Source organism: Gouania willdenowi, chromosome 24, assembly GCF_900634775.1.
Source record: "Gouania willdenowi chromosome 24, fGouWil2.1, whole genome shotgun sequence".
Taxonomy (NCBI): Eukaryota; Metazoa; Chordata; class Actinopteri; order Blenniiformes; family Gobiesocidae; genus Gouania; species Gouania willdenowi.
In genome coordinates this window covers 19,380,841-19,400,367 of record NC_041066.1, presented here as the reverse complement: position 1 = coordinate 19,400,367, position 19,527 = coordinate 19,380,841, and the positions used below count along the sequence as shown (strand labels likewise).

The 19,527-nt window shown below is 36.7% G+C and overlaps 1 protein-coding gene across 1 annotated transcript in view; it reads left to right on the top strand.

Annotated features, from left to right (window-relative positions):
• Positions 1-11,693, top strand: part of nbas (NBAS subunit of NRZ tethering complex) — a 203,810-nt gene extending 192,117 nt beyond the window's left edge. The window contains exon 53 of the mRNA XM_028439227.1: positions 10,770-11,693. Coding sequence (XP_028295028.1) covers positions 10,770-11,045 — 276 coding nt within the window. The 3' untranslated portion in view covers positions 11,046-11,693. The remainder of the gene's footprint in view (positions 1-10,769) is intronic.
• The last annotated feature ends 7,834 nt before the right edge of the window (positions 11,694-19,527 follow it).

The following is a 19,527-nucleotide window of genomic DNA, read 5'->3' as shown; positions in this document are numbered from 1 at the left end:
TTTGTAATAATTGATACCGTGATGTATATTGTATTGTTTAGTATGAGAATGTATCGAATCGTGACATATAAATTGTGAATTGTATTGTATTGTCAATGCACACCCCTAGTATCAGATCAACAATGAAAAGACTCCATTAACAGATAATAAATTGAAGATAAGCATAATAAATGGATTGCGGTTCAGTTTAATCCATCAGAAAGTCATCTCGTCATTTCTACCTGTTAACTGTAGCCACTCTTCAGTTTAATAAAGCGTTAAATTAAGGTTTAAACTTTTGTCACAGTTAGTTTTCTTCCATCCCGTCAACTACACTTACAGTGCCAAAGGTTTTTTAAATGCCACTTTTTATTTATTGCAATAGCAATAAGCTTCACAGCCAATCTTGGCCACCTTGCACCATTAATTAATCAACACATTACTTTTGATTAAGCACATGAAAGTCGCATCGCGCTCTACGTGATTGGTCGGCCTTTATTCTCCTGGCGTGTTTTTCCCAAGCTCTAAAGTAAAATGTCAGAAGTTATTCTTCATATTGTTTACCTGCCACCAACATATTTTCCATTCTTTCTCCTGGAAAGGATCCCTTTGAGATTATAACCTCAGAAATTGAGTTTTTAATTAAAATGATGTTGTAAAAAAACTGCATTTTTATTTTTCTGTTCTGCAATATGTGTTTAATTAGCTTTATGTTTAGCGTGTGTGATTGTTAGTTTGGGGGTAAAGGCTCTGTTGGAGGAGACCACAGGGGGCATAAGAGAAATAAAAAGGAGGAAGGAAATAGAGGTTGTGGAAATGGTTTAAAAGGATGAAAAGGACGTAGAAAAGGTAATAAAAAAAGAAACACGATTCTATAAAAACACAGTTTATGTCTGTGTCTCTTTGTAAGGAGGCTTAAATGCCTGCAGTGTTTTCTGTTTTCTTTGTGTCATTGTTGTTCCTTGGTAGAGAGGATATAGAGGCTGGAAGAGGACGGTTAAAGTAGACCAAGAGAATGATGTTGATCAGAACTGTCTGATCCCTGCTTTCAAACAAACAGCCTGTGAGCACATAAAGAGAACTGGTAGAGATCTTTCAAACAAAAATGTGAACAAATAGATGAAAAGAAATTCATCTAGTTAAAATACGGTAATTAACATCTCAACATGTGGTTCCCATTTAGCTTAGAAATGGGAATGCTTACAAATTGTTGCATATTGTGAGTTCACATTATATTTGGCCTTTTTCTGCCTTTATTCCTGCTTTTATTTATTTTTTTAAGCTGTTATGCATGGATCAGGTGGTAATAATGGCACATTTCCTGCCCTCTGTAATGGTTTTAAAAATTGGTTTCTAAGCCCTAGCACCAGGGTTGGGGTCAGTTACATTTCTCAGTTACAATTACCCATGTTCAATTACAATTCATTTAAGATTACAGTGACCAGCATTATTATAACTGTTTGTAATTCACTATGCATAATGCACAATGCACTTTATATTTGACTTTTCTATCTTTTCTACTTTGTACATATTTATCTTTATTACTTTTTAAATTATTATAATTATTGTTACTATTGCTTTTCTCTTCATTTGTTTGTTTTTTTGTTCTTTGTTTCATATTACACTAGTTTTTATCCTCAGACAGTCAATTACTAAAGTTAAATTACAATTAACGAGCCGGAAATAAAGAATCTAATGAACGTAAATACAACATTTATCTATTATCTAATTTATTTCCTATCTATTGGTTACCTTGATAGGCTTCCTAATCAATGAAAATATAGGTTTTAATATTTTTGGTGTGGGCGTCTAAGCCTTTTTTTGTCACCTCTCGATTTCAATGTTTTTAAAATGGTAAAATGTGGGAAACTTGATATGAAACACATTTTAATAATTGTTAACTACATATGTGTGTAGAACTGTACATAGAACTGTAACATGGTTCCCCAGTTTTGCGTTAAATTCTAATTGACCATTTTGTATAATATTTCATGGCAATTACAATTACAAAGTAAATAATCTAAACTCAATTACAATTTAATTATGATTATGACATCAACACTTTCTTTAAATTGCAATTATAATTATAATGATGCCATAATTGTAATTAATTACCAATTACGCAATTACATTTATAATTGACCCCAATCCTACATAGTACATCTCATTTTTTCCATTTGTAAAAGAAAACAATGGAATTTGTTGAGATGTGGGTTTGGAAACATTGTTATATTGTTTTACTTTCCGGTTAGTTGGTTTTCTTCAAAGAAAAATGGTTAATAAAAACCAAAAAAAAAACCAAACTTGGATGTTTATAGTTCTGGTGATTTTGTTATTTTTTCATGTCACTGTCGATCCATTTGAGATGGGCTTGATGCATAAAACTACTCGACTGGGATGAGTGCCGTTGGACTATTTGGCCGGTATAAAAATAGTCCGTGGCATATAAACAATGCACTAAACCAGTGGTTCTCAAACTTTTTTTGGCTCAAGTATTTCTTAATCCAAGTACCCCCTTTGTCCAGATACAACATTTTGTTCAGAATACTATTAAAAACAACAACTATAGAGCATGATTTTAGAATGAATGAGTGATAACACACATTTTAAAGAATTGAACTTTGTAAATAAGTGGAATGAAACTATATTTAGTGCTTCCTGGATACATTTTTTAGCATTCCTGATCGAGAAACAATGCGTTAAACAATATGACAACCACTAAACTAATAAACACATTGTTTGATTCATTAGTGGCTGGAACTGGTCAGTGAGTTTAACACTTGTATGATTGTTTTGCCCCAGTGAAGCCAAACTGTGAATGCAATTGATAGATTATAGTCGTGTTTGCCTGGTCAGGTAGATTTATTCATACCTTGATTTGAAAAAAAAAAAAAAAAAACAAGAAGAAGAAGAAGAAGAAAAAAAGACAATTATGGCTATGATAACGTTTGCATAAAAAAACTGGACAGGTCAAAATCCAGTCAAAACCACAGAATATTTTCTAAAAAAATATGTTTTTTGCAAGTAAAAAAGTGTGCATAGACTATAATTGTACCTGAAAAAGTGAAAGATCCTGAGTTCTAAATGTACCCAGTGCAAGGGTGTGAATGAGTGTGTTCTGAATGAGTTTACTACACCTGGAAAAACAATCTGTACCCATCAAAAAAGGAGAAACTATAAGAGTAAGGAGTCTGTCTGGCATTCAAAGAAGATTTTTGTCCTCTAGGATAAAAGAAGCTTCGCCGTGCATTAGGTGTTAAGTATTGTACGTGTACAGTGATTCAAAATATGTCCTTAAAAGGTTGAGCTGAGCTAGAGGACTAAAATAGTTGGTCAGAGGAAATAAGAACTTTGTAAAGCAAGTATATAAAAATAAATAAATAAAAGAATGTGAAAATGTCACCGAATGTAACAGGAAACAGATACTGGTGTGAGAGACAACATTGGCGAGGGGGGGTTGGACATTTTATTGTTACTATTTGATGTTTCACTTCTGTTGTCACGCTGAGTGTTTGTTCACTCACTCACAGCATGCACCCCCCAGTGAGTGTGAACACAAACTCAATCGTGACATAAGATTTCTCTTGTTGAAAAGGCGGCTCGGCTGTTTTTGAAATCTTTAGAGAGGAATCAGAGGAAACCCTTGACCTTTCACATTTACAAGCACAGTTGCATGTCTGGACAGGTTTGATGTTCTTTAATGCAGGGATCATCCACCTTTCTGGAACTGTGAGCTACTTCCTAGCTACTGCATCATCCCAATTAGAAAAGTGCTCCTTAAATACTACATTTTCACGGTTTCAATTTCATTATCAATTTCTCCTAATTTATTCAATAGTTGCTGTTTTACAAGCTGCACACACACAGCTTTTAACTAATCATAAAACATGTCAATTTTGTGAACTCCACTTTGCGTTTTTACATTTTTTATTTATTCATATCATATTATCATAACATACCACAACCCATAAACCAAATTTGCAGCATTTAAATACATTTGTCACAATGTTTCCGTGAAAATAAACTTTTAAAAATGGTTAATTTAATACTAAAAGTTTATCACGTGCGGCAATATTTACCTCTACCAAGTACCAACTGCATCTGCCATATGTATTTATCTTTGTGAGCTTGAATCCTGGAAAGTTTTAGATTTTAGATGGAGCTCATTGGTGACTAGAGCTCCTGAGGGCACCTCACATGGTCCATGAGGGCTACCTGGGGCCCGCCGGCACCGTGTTGGTGACCCCTGGTTTAATGTGTGACATCTGCATTTGTAATGTTCTCTTGGGAACTCTGGGTGTGGATGGACTTCAGAAGGAATCAGAAATAAGGGAGCATGTACAGATGTTTACATTATGAAGCTTCATATAAAGTACATCATTCAGGGTGCGCAGACCTCCGCCAAGTGTCAAATATCCTGTTTTTCTTTGTCTGATATTCACAGTTATTTCCCCATTAATAACCATACAGTAGGCCCAACTGTATGGGGACCCCCATTTTTTTCACGATGAAATGGGCAATCCTGATCCAATCAGGATGAAACTCTCTGGGGTAATTTAGGAACCAACTCGTCATAACTGAGCCAAATTTAATAAAGATTGGTCAATTATGAACCAAGATATAATAAATAATTAAAGCTGCAAGCAGCGTTGAACGGGCGCATGTCGGGACGTGGTGCACGTTGAGGTGTGTTGTAGAGCTCATTTTTCCAGTTCTTATATCATATGACAGCAGTCATTTTGTTTTCCAAATCTTCCTCAAATTATTCCACAAAATATCCACAAATCCCACAAAATCAGGGTAATTTAAGTGACGATCCTGCAGGGACTGACATACTGTATGTACACACATTATTGTTTAGATATCATTTATACGTAGAAGTGCAAACCAGGGCACATTAATGTTGAATTAGCTTTTTTTCCTACCTAATTTCTGTGGCCCACTTAAACTCAAACTGGTCTGTATTTGGCCCCTAAACTAAAATGATCTTGACACACTTGGCATAAGGTCTCTTTTGGGTTCAAAATCTTTTGAGTAGTTTTGACTTAATCTTGCTAACAGACAAACAAATAAATAAACAAACACCAATGAAAAAAACGAAATTGTTCTCCTCTGAATGGCCGTAGTTTGTGTTAACATTGGACTGACTGCACTCCCTTATACTGTATGTAACAGAGCTACTCAGGCTGTAGAAAAAGGACACAAAGTTATCCGTCCACCACTGATTTTGAGAATCCACTCCATCCCTTCATCCCTTTGCTGCTTTTTCACATCTATTTTCAGCTCAACTGTCAATCCGGCTGACTCTAAGACCAAATATACTGTCTCTCCTGACACTATCAAACAGTAATAGCCTAGGGGGTGTGTTTGTGTGAGTATGCGTCACGTTGCACTAGGACCGTGCTCAAATTATGTCCAATTTTATTCTTTTATCACCAGCCAGTGTTTGCCATTGGATGAATTTAAAGAAGTATTTTGTTATGAGTAAGTATGTTTGCAGACAATCCCTACTCGTTCCATGCTGCCAATATCACTCACATGTGAGTCATTAACAGCCTCGTATTCTGTAAATCACCCAGTATTTCTCTTATACCTAAATGTGAATATGATATTACACTCAGATCTAAGCTCGATAAACAGAAAACCCAATATATATTTCTTGTTATTTCTAAACAATATCTGACAGCTGTGCACAGTCATGCATGAGCATGTGTCATATCTCAGTGTAGCCGCAGCACTGCGGCATGGTGAGAAAGAGATTTGGAAGTATAGAGAGATATCAAGAAGGTAAGGAAGAAGCAACAAACATTTGCTAAAAAAAAGTGGGTCATCAGAGAGATTAGTCCTCCTCTAGATCAGTGGTTCTCAACCTTTTCAGCCTGCGACCCTCAAAATAAAGTTCCCAGAGACCGGGGACCCCCACTATACCTGAAGGTGGTTGAACGATCAAGAACAATCAGGTGGATACTTGTTCCATAGTATATAGTCATTTGAAAGATCTAAATCCTTGTTTTAACCAGAAATAAATTGGGTTAAAAGTATAAAATGTGATGCACAAGTGGTAGAAATGGGCGTAATGTAGCAAAAATGCATTAAAAGGAGCAAAATATGGCAAGAGAAAGTGATGAAAATAGATTAAAATGTGGCAACTTTGGTGTAGTTGCAGAAAAAGGGTAAAAAAAAACAAGCAAAAATGGGCTGAAATTGTTTAAAAATAATCTTAGTTTCTTAAAGGCATTTCTTTTGACCCCAAGGTTGAGAACCCCTGCTCTAGATCAATGGTTCCCAACCTTATCGGTCCCGTGTACCACCTTTGCAATTATCATATCATAAGTACCCCCTTCATAATTTCATATGTTGTTTGGTTTGTGTATCAGTGAGCTCCTTCCTGTGTCTCCAACATGGTTTATACTAAGTTAAAAAATACAACAACGATGCAACTTTAATGCGATTACCTCATTAAATAGTTTGTAAAATATTGCTAACTATTTGTCTCTTATTGTCTGAAGTGTGATTAAATGGCCTCTACAGCAAAAATGCATCCTGTTTCAAGAAATTACAGGTAAATACCGTATTTTATTGAGCAATATTATTGTTAGTCTGTGGTAAATTTGTCAAAGTAAATCTATCCTGAAAAGGAATTATTAATGTTTTCCTATTATTATTTCTTTTAATTAATTGATAAATGTTTTCGAGGACCCTCTGCAATGTGCTTCTGTACCCCTGGTTGAGAATTGCTGCTCTAGATCAGTGTTTCTCAAATGGAGAAAATTATCAAATTAAAGCATTACAAATATGGGGTTTTCTATATTTTACCATCATCATAATGATGATATTGATTAGTAATAATTTATTTTATTTAATTTACTCTAACTCATATACATACGGGTACATACATGAAATTTGTTCTCTGCATTTGACCCATCCCTGAGGAGCAGTGGGCAGCCTCGGTCACACACCCGGGGAGCAGTTGCGAGTTAAGGCACTTCCTCAAGATCCCCGGCAACCCTCCGGTTACAAGCTCAGCGTCATTAAATGTTTAAAGCTATAGAAATAATTCTATTCAGGAGGCACTAAATTCTGTTTCATTCCACTTATTTACAAAATGAGATTCTTTAAAATGTGTGTTATCACTCATTCATTCCATCATGATGCTCCATAGTTGTTTTTTCATAGTATTCTGAGCAGAATGTTGCAGTCAGACAAAGGGGGGACTTGGATTCAGAAATAAGAGAAAGCTTACTTGACCCTTAACGTTTGGGCATCACTACTCTAGCCCAGATAAATGAATAACATGTAGCTTATTGAGATCCTGTGTTTCACTAAAGGAATTCTAAAATTAAGCTGTTGGACACATTTGTCACCTTTGTCACTTCCTCATTCCCACACTGACTTTTATGATTTGTGCACTTATATTTCTCCTATTAATTATATTTCCACCTGAATCACCTTCACTTTGACCTGTATCACTTGTTCTTCACCTGCTTGTAATATTTTATCTGAGCTTAGGAATGGATCTTACATTTCCATAGACGGGGTGTGTATCCTCTATAAAACACGCATGTCGACTCTCTGGAAGGATTTCATTTGTTTCAATGAAGAGAAGCGTTTTAAGCTAAAGGACTGATGTTATATTCAGATAAAAATCAAACCGTCAGCGTCACTGTCAATGACGGAAATTAAATGTCTCCCATCTCTCATGTGGGACTCAGTTGGTTTTTTCCAAGTGAAGGGATTTCTTTTAGAGGCTTTTTGTACTTTTATTTTTATTTTTTTTAAAAGGCAGAATAAAGGAGGGAGGCCGGCACAGACATGAAAGATTTGAGAGGCGGGTGAAAGAGAGAAGTTTATCTGCTTCAACTCACCTCCTTCAGTCCTGTGAGGAAGATGCAGGCTCTACATTTATAATAGATCCATCCAGCACAGCTCCAAAAATACTTTGGTAAGGACTGGTGGACAGTGTGTGTGTGTGTGTGTGTGTGTGTGTGTGTGTGTGTGTGTGTGTGTGTGTGTGTGTGTGTGTGTGTGTGTGTGTGTGTGTGTGTGTGTGTGTGTTGTGTGTGTGTGTGTGTGTGTGTGTGTGTGTGTGTGTGTGTGTGTGTGTGTGTGTGTGTGTGTGTGTGTGTGTGTGTGTGCGTGCGTGCGTGCGTGCGTGCGTGCGTGCGCAGATGCTGTACATGTGGAACTGTGCAGATCAATGACCGTTTACAATGTAATGTTTATTATTCCAAATACATATGCTCACCAGAGTTGGGGTCACTTACATTTTTCAATAATAATTACTTTCTTCAATTATCCATATTCAATTATAATTACATTGACCAGCATTTTTTCCAATTAAAGTTAAAATTACAATTAATATTTTTCTCCTGAAAGTCAATTACAAGTACGTTCTCAAATACTAAAGTTCAATTACAATTAATCACAATTATTGAGCCTGAAATTAGGGATGCACCGAATATTCGGCCACAGAATATATTCGTGTGATGCAATCAAACAACGTGCAGTGATTTTGAGTCGGAAAAGTGTGCGCGTTGCTGAAGAACCAGAGCAGCAGCAGCAGCAGCTCCTCCTTTCTGCACACAAACACAGCCAGACTCTCTCCTTTGGAAACCGTCCAATTCCAAAACCAAGTCCGTTGTTAGCGCTGTGAGCTACGAATCCGTAAACATCCCTATGGTTTCCTCCTCACACTACACCGGATCTCACTACATAGGCTGGTGTAGCATTACCACAGAGTGCTAACAGCTGATGTGTGTAAACAATGGGTCTATGGCTCCAAGCAGTGACTCCCAACACGATTGGCAGCAGAAAAACTAGTGCAGTTTGGGCGTCCAGTAGTGCAGTTTGTATTTACATATATGGCAATAAAGTATAATATATATTCTATATTAAACCGCAGTGTTGTTTTAGCTGTTAGATAGTTGGAGAGGGAGGAGCTCACATTCTAGGAGGCGTGTTAGGTGATGTCACCTGCCAACGTGGACAAATTCCAACTGTCCCGTCTGGAGCTGACTTTTTACAAAATGTGGAATAACAAGGGAGGAGGAAACAGAACTTTTTCCACTTTGTCCCTCTGAATGAGGCTAAAGAAATGTACAGTATATCACTGTAGTAAAACCATTATAAAGTGATTTTTTTTAATCATACCTCCCCTTTAATGCACTTTACTTTCTCTAAAAAACATGTCTAAAAATGTGTTCTAGGCAATTTATGTACTATAAAAAAAATAGTGAAAAACTTAGCCTCATTCGAAATAAATAACCCAATAAAACATATCCATCCTCTTGTGTTAGCTTTCTGTTAGCATCTCTTATGATAATGGGTCAGTTTTGACACGGCTTAAAATACACTAAAACATATTTTCCATCATCCAATTTGTTTTTCATTTCTTCGTTTGCTCCGTCATTGTTGACTTAGTTGATGTGATAGTCTGGTAAGTCTCTTCTTTCTAATTGAATAGTTCAGCTTTTGCTGACTCAGCATCTTAAACCTTACCTAACAGCCTCCTTTTCTGTAAATCTGAATGTATTTAAATTTCAACTATATATATAATATTTTTGGTGTAAAGCATCTGAGCCTTTTTTTTGTCAGTATAGACCTCAATTAAAAACAAAAAAAAGTGTATTAATGGTAAAATGATCCTCAGGAGAACAGACAGGTAGTGGGGAAAAGTTGATATCAAACACATTTTAATAATTAACTATGTATGTGTAAATCATAGAACTGTTTAATTAAATTGTACCGTAAATGATATTTTCTATTGAATTTCCATGACAATTACAATTATAAAGTCCATTATCTGAACTTGGTTACGATTCAATTATGATTACAACAGCTAGAATGTTTGTAATCATGTCATAATTGTAATTAATTATCAATTACACAATTAGAATTAGAATTAGGGCTGAACAATTTTGTAAAATAATCTAATTGCGATTTTTTTCCTCAACATTGCGATTGAGATTTAAAATTTTTTCAAGGGAGTCTTGTCATGTATTTTTCAAGCAATAAATCAATCTTTTTCATAATAAACAATTTCAGATTTATTTAAACTTTAAATAAATATAAAATATAAATTTTAAAGCACAGATTACAACAATAAAGCAAACAAATCTGTGGCTTTACCTCTTCAACGTGTTACAATCTAACTTCACGTGTCATAAAACATGTAAACACGTGGACTGCACTTCTTAAACACTCTCTGAACTTAACAGGACAGGACGAGAAAAAAAAAAAAAACGATTCGCAATTAGAAAATCGCATTTTATGATATTGCGATACTATCGCAAATGCAATGATTCATTCAGGCGTAATTAGAATTGACCCTAACCCTGGTGCTCACCATTAAAAGCTGAGAAGGTTTCTTTAAAAATGTAATGAAACCTGATTCCTGGATGCTGACTAATGACTGTACACAGCATGTGTCCCGACTCTGTGACGTGATCACGTGTGTTTGAGCGTCTATAAACACAGCTCTGTGCTGCTGTTGTTCATTCAGCCTTTTTGTGGCTTGTAAAAACCCAACTTTTTGCCAGCCACTCACACTGTTTACCCACCGGTGACTGTTGGGAGTTAAAATGATCTGCAGAGTGATATCTTGTTACCTGGCAGAGAGGCTGTCTGCGGGCTTTCCAAATGTCGGCGTGTGTTGTGTTTGGCACAAGTTGTACACAGAGAGAAAAAGAGGAAATCCTGCTTGAAAGTGAAGCTTGTTTTTAGTTGTTTTTTTCCTGACTCCATCACCACCTGTTTAAACTTTGTCATCTTTCCCCCCACCTTCCCTTTAGGAGACGGCTTCATCTTGTGACGCGGAGCTCCTTTCTTTGCTCCTTGATGCTGGGCTGCTGGTGGGCTGTGTGTCCTCCACCCTCTACCCCCTGCTCAGCTCCCACATGCTGGCCCAGCAGCAGGACGGAGGTTGGGATGTGGAGAAAAGTGCTGGAGAGCTGATGGCGGCGGGCCATGAAGCAGAGGCCGGCTCCCTGTTGCTGGCTCACCGTGGGACTCACCAGGCCCAGTTCACCTTCAACTCTGCTTTGGCTGTGCTAAGGAAATGGCTGTGAGAGGAAGAGGAAGATGAAGGTGTGAGAAAAGTGCGCAGTAGGGAAGGAAGGTGAGAAAGTTCTGGAAGGAAGTAGAAATATAAAGGATTCTCTTCTTTTAGGGCGTGTTCTCTGTCCCCACACACACACACACACACCTTTGTCCCTTTGTTTGTGTCAGACATGATTGAATATTATGATTGAAGGATAATCACCAAGCCTTAAAGGTGTGTATGTGCACGTGTGTGTGTGTGTGTGTGTGTGATGGAATAATTGAGCAGTAGCAGGGACGTGCTGTTTGGGTGGATATCAACCTATTGTTCCATGACAGGTTTTTTCCCCTCTTTAACGCCTCATTGTTCCACACCCTGCATCTACACTATTGTCCCCCCCTCCCTAATATTTTCTAATTAATTCTCTCTAAACAAATTAGCCCAGCAGCTGCCCCGCGCCGCGTGTGCGGAAACACAAACACAGAACGCAAGACAAACCCTGATGGAGTCGTGGAGAGCTCATAATAAACACATTATAGTTAGTTTATGCACGTAGCTCAGCAATCAGCATGGATTGTGTTACTAAATTCAAACAAGGTGAACTATTGCTGGGTTATGTATTTCAAATCAGAAATAAATCAATAAAAAAGAGTGTAATTAAATGAAGTTTACATTGTTTTTGTTTCCCGACTCTGTTCTTAAAATATCTCTATATTTTTTTCTTACATTTTTTATTTTGTTTAGTCAGTACACTTTTTTTCCCACAAAAAAAAACATGAAATAAAGCAAATAATTCAACTCTGGGTTGGGGCCAAGTATAATTGTAATCACATGTCATTATACTTGTAATTGAGTTCAGATAATTTGACTTTGTAATTGTAATTGTCATGGAAACCCTATAAAAACTAATTCACACGTGAGGAACCACGTTACACCTCTATGGTTTACGCATAGGTGGTTAACAATTATTGAAATATGTTTAATATTAACTTTTCCCACTACCTGTCAGTTCTCTTGGGTATCATTTCACCATTTAGTTATTTATTTATTAACAATTGAAAGCGAGGGGTATACTTACATAAAAAAGGCTGAGACGCCCACTCTAAAAATATTAATACCAATATTTTCATGATAAGGGAGCCTAACAACCAAAACCAAAGATGAAAAACAAATTAGATGATATTGGTTTTTTTTTAGTGTATTTTGCAGCTGATTTAAAACATTGGTCAAAACCAATACATTAGCATAAAAGACGCTAACAGAAAGCTAACACAAGAGGAAGGTTACGTTCTATGGGGTTGTTTGTTTCAGGCTCATTAATTGTAATTGACTGTCAGCAGATTTTTTTTAAATTTTTAATTTAAGTGTTACTGGAATAAATGCTGGTCACAGAATTGAGTTGTAATTGAACATGGATAATTAAAGACTTAATTGTAACGAAAAATGTAATTGACCCCAACCCTGGTCAAAGGTACGTGACGATAAAGGATCTCACATTGGCATATTCCAAAATTTCTCAGAGAGCTGAGTGAACCTCACTCCAAAAAGCTGCTATTTTTGTTGCATGTTATTCTTAAGATATTTTTCGTTGTAAATCTACAGATTCTACGATCAGTCGTAGGCAAAGATGCAACAAAATGAGTTCATTTCTTACAGAAGCTTTTGTTAAACTCAAACGTGTTAATCACTCGCTTCTTTGTTTTTTTCCTGTAATTCGTGGGTTTTGCAAAGGTCTGCAATCATATATTAGATATTAGCACAATCTAAACATTGTTTTTTAGTGGAATCACAGCATTGTGCCTCAGCATGTCATCATCTCACTTCTTAAATGCACCTTTGTTTTTTCTTTCTTTGTTCTCTAAAGGCTTTTTTCTTTCAGTTTTTACAAATTTTCATCCGTCAGAAAAGTTCGAACCATTTTTCATCGTGACTTGGAAGCAGCTTTACAGAGTTTTTTTTAATTTATTTTTTTTTATTTCTGTTGTAGCAATCATAACATCCATCTTGTATCTGAGAGCATTAAATACGTCTCTCTTTGAGACTTCGCCGTGAAAAAAAAAAACAAAAAAAAAAGAGAGAAAACACAATTATGAACCCTTCAAGTCCATTGAGCAGCCGGCTTGTTTATGTGCATTAAAAGAAAAAAAACTTTCCATGTTGAATTAAGACGACTTCTTTCACTGCCAGAGTATAGAAAGTAATGATTAGGAAGATAAATGATGATGTCATATTCTCTGTTTTATATTGACTTATTAAAAACACAGCATTTTGTCTATAAATCTGTTTTATTTTTTTAGCCTTTCCACATGATGGAGGACATTTTAATGCTGAAGAAAAGAACAGTTGCATTGCTTTGCAATATTTAACCACACAGTCTTCTATTTTTCATCCATTCCACCAAATGATGGATTTTTATTATGGTTGGTTTTTGGGTGTTTAGCCTTTTTTGCGCATTCATTTGCCATAAACTCTCATTTAACCATTGGTTGATAAATAAAGAACCTTTAACCTTGATACGTTTTTACATTTGGTTTTTGCATGAATTGTTTTTAGTTTTGAGCTCAATGAACAAAAAGTAGTAAAACTGAACGTGTCTCACAAACAAACAAGTGTCTGAAATTAGGATTGAAAACATGTTTCACGATCTTAAAATCATATTTGAATATATTCATTCTGTAAAAGGCCACACCTGCAGTCCTTTAGAGCAGGGATTCTCAACCTTAGGGTCGGGACCCCATTTTTGCTTATTTTTAACCATTTTTCTGCAACTGCACCAAACATGTTATATTTTCACCTATTTTCATCACTTTTTCTTGCCATATTTTTGCTCCTTTTAATGTATTTTTTGCTATATTATTCCCATTTCTGCCACTTCATCAAATTTCAATGCTTTTTCTGTACATTTTCCCGCCTAATTTCAGATACAGTATGTTGACTCATTATTGTCACTTTTTAACATCTTTTCACCATATTTCATGCTTATGCTTTTGCCAATTTAACCACGTTAACAATTCATCATGCCCATTATTTGCCAGTTTAACCTAATTGTTTTGACTTTTAAGCCAATATTGACACTTTGAACCCTTTTTTTTACAATTTTTCACCCATTTTTGGTCACTTTTAATCAGTTTTATTTCTGATGATTAAAACAAGGATTTACATCTTTAAGATGACTATATACCATGTCACAATTAATAGTTAACTTCCTGGATAACAGTGGATATTATTCAGATAATCAGATTCATAGAATAATGGACCATCATTTTGCTAACTTTATGGATGGACCCCAAAAATCTCTCCCTTTTATTCCCCCTTATAGATGACCCTGTCTCTACATGACTGTTCTTCAATGTTCATGTCTGTGTTCAACCACCTTCAGGTACAGTGGGGGTCCTAGTCGCTGGAACCTTTATTATGGGGGTCGCGGGCTGAAAAGATTCTTATGTAGTTCCTAAAGTTTGGTGCCTTTAAACTTTAGGTTTTTGTTTGAAATTGTTATTATTCTATCCGTCAGTGAGATTTTTAGCTCTAACAGATTAGTAGTACATTTATAACCACACTTGATATGAATATAAACTCCGTTTTTAGGGAAACAGTTTAAGCAGCTACAGAAGTGAAGCAGCTTTTTGTCCCTGTGGCTCATTGGTATTTACCCTGACAGCATTACTGCTGTATTTCAGAGGCATTCATAAGAAAAAGGAAGGTTTGTCTATAGATCAAACAAGAGAGTAATAAATCTCCCACCTGTGAGGGGATGGAGGGAAATGAGACTATCCGTGTGTCAATTCCAGGTCATGTGAAAATACAAAGAGCTTCAGTAGCATCTGATGGGGTTCCTCCGCCCTGCCATGCAACATCCAGGAAATGTCACCATTATTCCATAAGAAGAGCTAATACAGGAGATTAATGCTTTTGTCTCACAGCGTTTATATTTGCAGTAACTGCTTGTTCACAGACCGAAGGCTGCGGAAATAACCAGGCTTTATAATGACATCTGCACTGTGTGTTCTTCTGTGAGTCCTGTCAATCCAGCCCAATGATATCAATTGATCTAGACCACGGGTGGGCGACTTCTATCACAACGGGGGCCACAAAAATGTGTTTGTTTGATCGAAGGGCCACATTATCAACATTCATGTCAGCATTTAGAATTATGACTAATCTGAGCATTAACACAGGAAAGAACAAAGATATATTATGGTCATTCTGTGGGTTTTTCTGTCATTCTGTGTATGTTTGTTGTTGTCTTGCTTGTTATGATTCCATTTTGTGCATTTCTTGTCCTTTCATGTATTTTTCCTGTAAAATGTATGTTTTATTGGAGTCATACTGTGTATTTATGTTGTCATTTTGCTTGTTTGTTAGTACTGTGGGTTTGCAGAGTCATCTTTTGTGTTATTCTTGTCTTTTTGCGTACTGTTGTTGTTATTTTTTGTAATTTTGTATATTTTTTTTTTTGAGTCTTGTGTATTATTTTTGTCACTTTGTTCATTTTTGTAGTAGTTTTGTGTGTTTTTGGAGGTTTTTTCTTATCTTTAACTGTATTTTTCTGCCATGTTCTAATGCTTTGTTGTTTTTTTAATGTAGTCTTGCTTTTGTTTTGCCTAAAATTAGGCCGAGGGCTGCATGTGGCCTCCAGGCCGCCAGTTGCCCATGTCTGACAGTAATTGACCGAGATCAGATCTTACCTTTAAGCTACACAGTTCCCAAGCTTTCAGCTAACAAGGTTAAATGAAGCTCAGTTGTAATCACTCAGGAGTGTTAACTGCCTCAATAATGCCGCTGATCAAATCCACACCAGTAACAGAACGACTTTTGGCTTTTAACACAAAGACGATTTGTTGTAATTGACTGGTTACTCTTCACAAATGTGAGGAAAACAGCATTTTTGCAGGTAGTTTTAAAGCCAGGTATTTATATATCAACTCTGGAAACCACATGGGCAAAAAAATAAAAAAAAAATACAACAAACTCACAGAAGGAAAGTAGCAGGTGGATTAATGCTGCAGTGCTTTCTCTAACATTGTTTGATACAAAGACCTAACCCACTAACTGCTTGGGTGAGTCCTAATTTTTGTTCTTTGCTCACACACAAACTGCAACACACTAAATAACCTCAGCACTTGTGTTTTGTTCAGCTGCAAGAGAAGAATTTATGCCTTTTTTCTTTCTTCTATTTTATGCTCTACAAAACCAATTAGCTTACTGACCACGTATCATCCTTCCTCACCAAAGGGGATTTAATCAGTGTGTTTGTAATTCCAACCGATCAAATGTGAAGTAGGTTTTATCTTAATATGACTCCTTATTAAGAAGCTGCCGTATCCGGACAAAAACCCATGCAAACACGGGGAGAACATGCAAACACCACACAGAAAAGACCTGAGTGTCCACCCCAGGTCTTAAACCCAGGACCTTCGTGCTCTAAGGCAGATCACTATAGGTTCACAAAGTGTGGTACGCCAATTGTTTAAGGCGGTATGTGAAAAGAAAAAATCACAAACAGCACAACAGCATTGGAAACTAGAATATAAATAAACTAGAAGGCAGGAGCCTCCATGCATTGCCACAAATTACACATTGGCCTCTATAAGACTATCCTTTAGACAATCTCTGTTTGGTAGATTTGGTAGATTTTTTTTTTTTTTACAAAATAAGAGAAGGTTTCTCACTAAAAATGCCAGTAGGCTAAATCATTAAATACATCTGATAATTCTGAACAAGATGTTTATTTGTGTGCTTAGAGATTATTCTTTTTTTTTTTTCTAATTATGTATTATTCCTCAATAGGATACTGTAGGTAAAATTCTGAGTCAGGGTACATTGCCTATGACATTACATTATTATGTTTTTTTTAAGTGTGCAGCAGTAGGGGATACAGTTTCAGGTTAAATGCCTGAAGGGGTACGGGATTGTGAAAAAGTTTGGGAACCGCTGGACTACACCAGCGTGCACCCATCCGATCTTACTAGCCACTGGCTCACAACTTTTAACTTACCATAAAACATGTAACATTTGTAAAGTTGAAGAATAATGTAATATTTTACAAAAAAATCACTTTGTATGTTACACCAAATCTGTGACACTTCACACTACACATCAGTGAAAACAAACATTTAAACAAGTGCAGCAGTATTTAACAGTACAAAGGCACAGCCTATATCTGTCATCTTTATGTAACTTGGTGAGTAAATCAGATTTCAGACGGTGTTCATTGATGACTAGCGCTCCTGTTAGAACGGACCTATTGGGAACCATGTTGGTAACCCCTGCTGTTGCATGTTCTGCTTTCAAAATAAAATGTTTCGAAGAAAAATAAATGCTTTCCCTTTACTCTTCTTACAGCCAAGATTTATGGACCAAAATGAATCTTATTCTATTGTTGCATTTCTTTGTATGCCTACTCGCCCACATCCCTGCACTGACACTTCATTGTATAACAATCTAATGATTGTAATTGACCGTTAAATAAAGCCTCTTTCACAGGACTAACAGACAGAAATCATTTGCTAACCACCGCGTGTACACTTATCAGTCTGCTACAATTTTAAAGCAAGCAGAGGATAACTGGGCAACCAAGACTCTCAAGGTATCCATTCAGGTTGGTTCCATTTTTAAACATTGCTCAACATACACTATTAATGCTGAGGATGTTAATGATTCACTCGCAGGTGTTTAATGTGTGTTACTCGACTCAACCCATAGCAGATTTCCATTAAACATGACAGTATGATTTACACCTTAGTTTTCACCTTGCCTTCGAACAGCTGCAGATAATTTCTTAAGTTCTTTCCAAAGGGAGCGAGCGTTACTGTTGGACTGTTTGTAACACAATTACAGATTGACTGCTAGCATCACTGGGAAATGTTAAGGTTTATCTCCCCTGCTGCTCGGGTTTCCTAAACACAGTGTCACAACCTGTCAAGTTTTCTTTTCTTAAATCTGCCAGACAAAGCTTTCAGTGCTGGCAGTATGAGCCATCACATCCATCCATCCAGAAGGTGAGGGGGAAGGGAGGGATGAGTTTGTAACTCCCCCCAAGGAAGCTGAATGAGACATGATCTAAGTGCTCCCAGTTGCTGAGGTGAGTTTTTTTTAAACATTTAATTTATGTTAAGAACTTGTATGTGGAGTCTGTAGACTAGAGTGAGTGAATTGGAGGAAGAGGAAACCAAAAAGAAGGTCGAGAATGACTATAAACAAGTGTTTGTGTTTGACAAAATCTTTCCCTGGCTTTCCTTATTGCCACTACTCTGGAAAATCATTCACTCCAGAAGGCTGTGTTTGAATCCTAAGCTATATTTTATTCTTGCACACATTTGACAAACTATCTTTTGACCGATGGGTTTGAATCCTGGCTGATATGAGTGATATCGGTTCAGACATCAACCCAGTTAAGAAGGTCAGTGTCAGGTGTTGGGAATCGGGAAAACCTTGTGGCAAATGGACTATGGAACTAGACATGCTGTATGGAACTGATGGAATGCTAACATTCCAGAGAGAGGATATATGTAGAGAATGTGGGACTTTGGAAACCTCAAAACCCACAAACGGAGGAACCTAAGAATCTAGTAGGTACTATCACACCTAAAGATCAATGAAGTACAACAACAATGCTACGGCAAGGGTAAGCCAGGATGCAAGGTCAACGACAAAAGAGAATGCATACAAAGCTCTAGATACAAACTGCCTCAAAGAAAGAGCTGATGACCTAAGAAGAGAGAGCGCAAGAACAAAGGAATCCTGGCTGGCACCCTTGGAAATTACCAATGCTGAGCTGTCAAGTGCCATCAGAAGATTTTCTCGATTTAGAAGATGTGAATGCTGCCCTAAATATCATCCTGACAGATCCCAACAAGCTGATCCACAGTACAGCAACAATAAACTACCTACAGATGTTGGAACGGAAGATGAAAATTGTACATAAGAACCAGTATCCTGCATGGAAGAGATGGTTAGAGGCCACGATTAAGACAACACCAAATCAGCCAGTTAGTAATGCTGTGGCACCTAAAAACTACAATAAGCTTTTCATTGTTAAGGCACTTAAAATGTCAAACAAATACAGCTCTGTCCATGGGACACCAAAGAGGCTGAAACCAGGAGAGTAAACAGGATGTTCTCCATGGAAGTGGACAAGGTGCTAGCTCAGTGGCAGAGGAATAACAGCAGATCAGAGCCACCATGAGCTGAGAAACAACCATTAGAAGATATAAACATTGAAACATTAAGTTTGATTTAAAACAACACGGTTGTGTCAAAAGATTTTTTCACACATTTTAAAGAACAAGTAGACATTTTCCTTATGTCAGATGTGTGAAAATGGTGAGGTTACGCATTGTATAGTTTATTAGAAATAAACAGTGCTATAAAACTAAACTAATGCAATGATTTGAATGGAAGTGAAGACCCAAACAGCACTTAATAATAGATCAGTAGCTTCACTGTGATCGCAATGGTTCTTCAGAGTCAGTGTTGTGCTGCCTGTTTAAGTGCCAATATGGGGACTA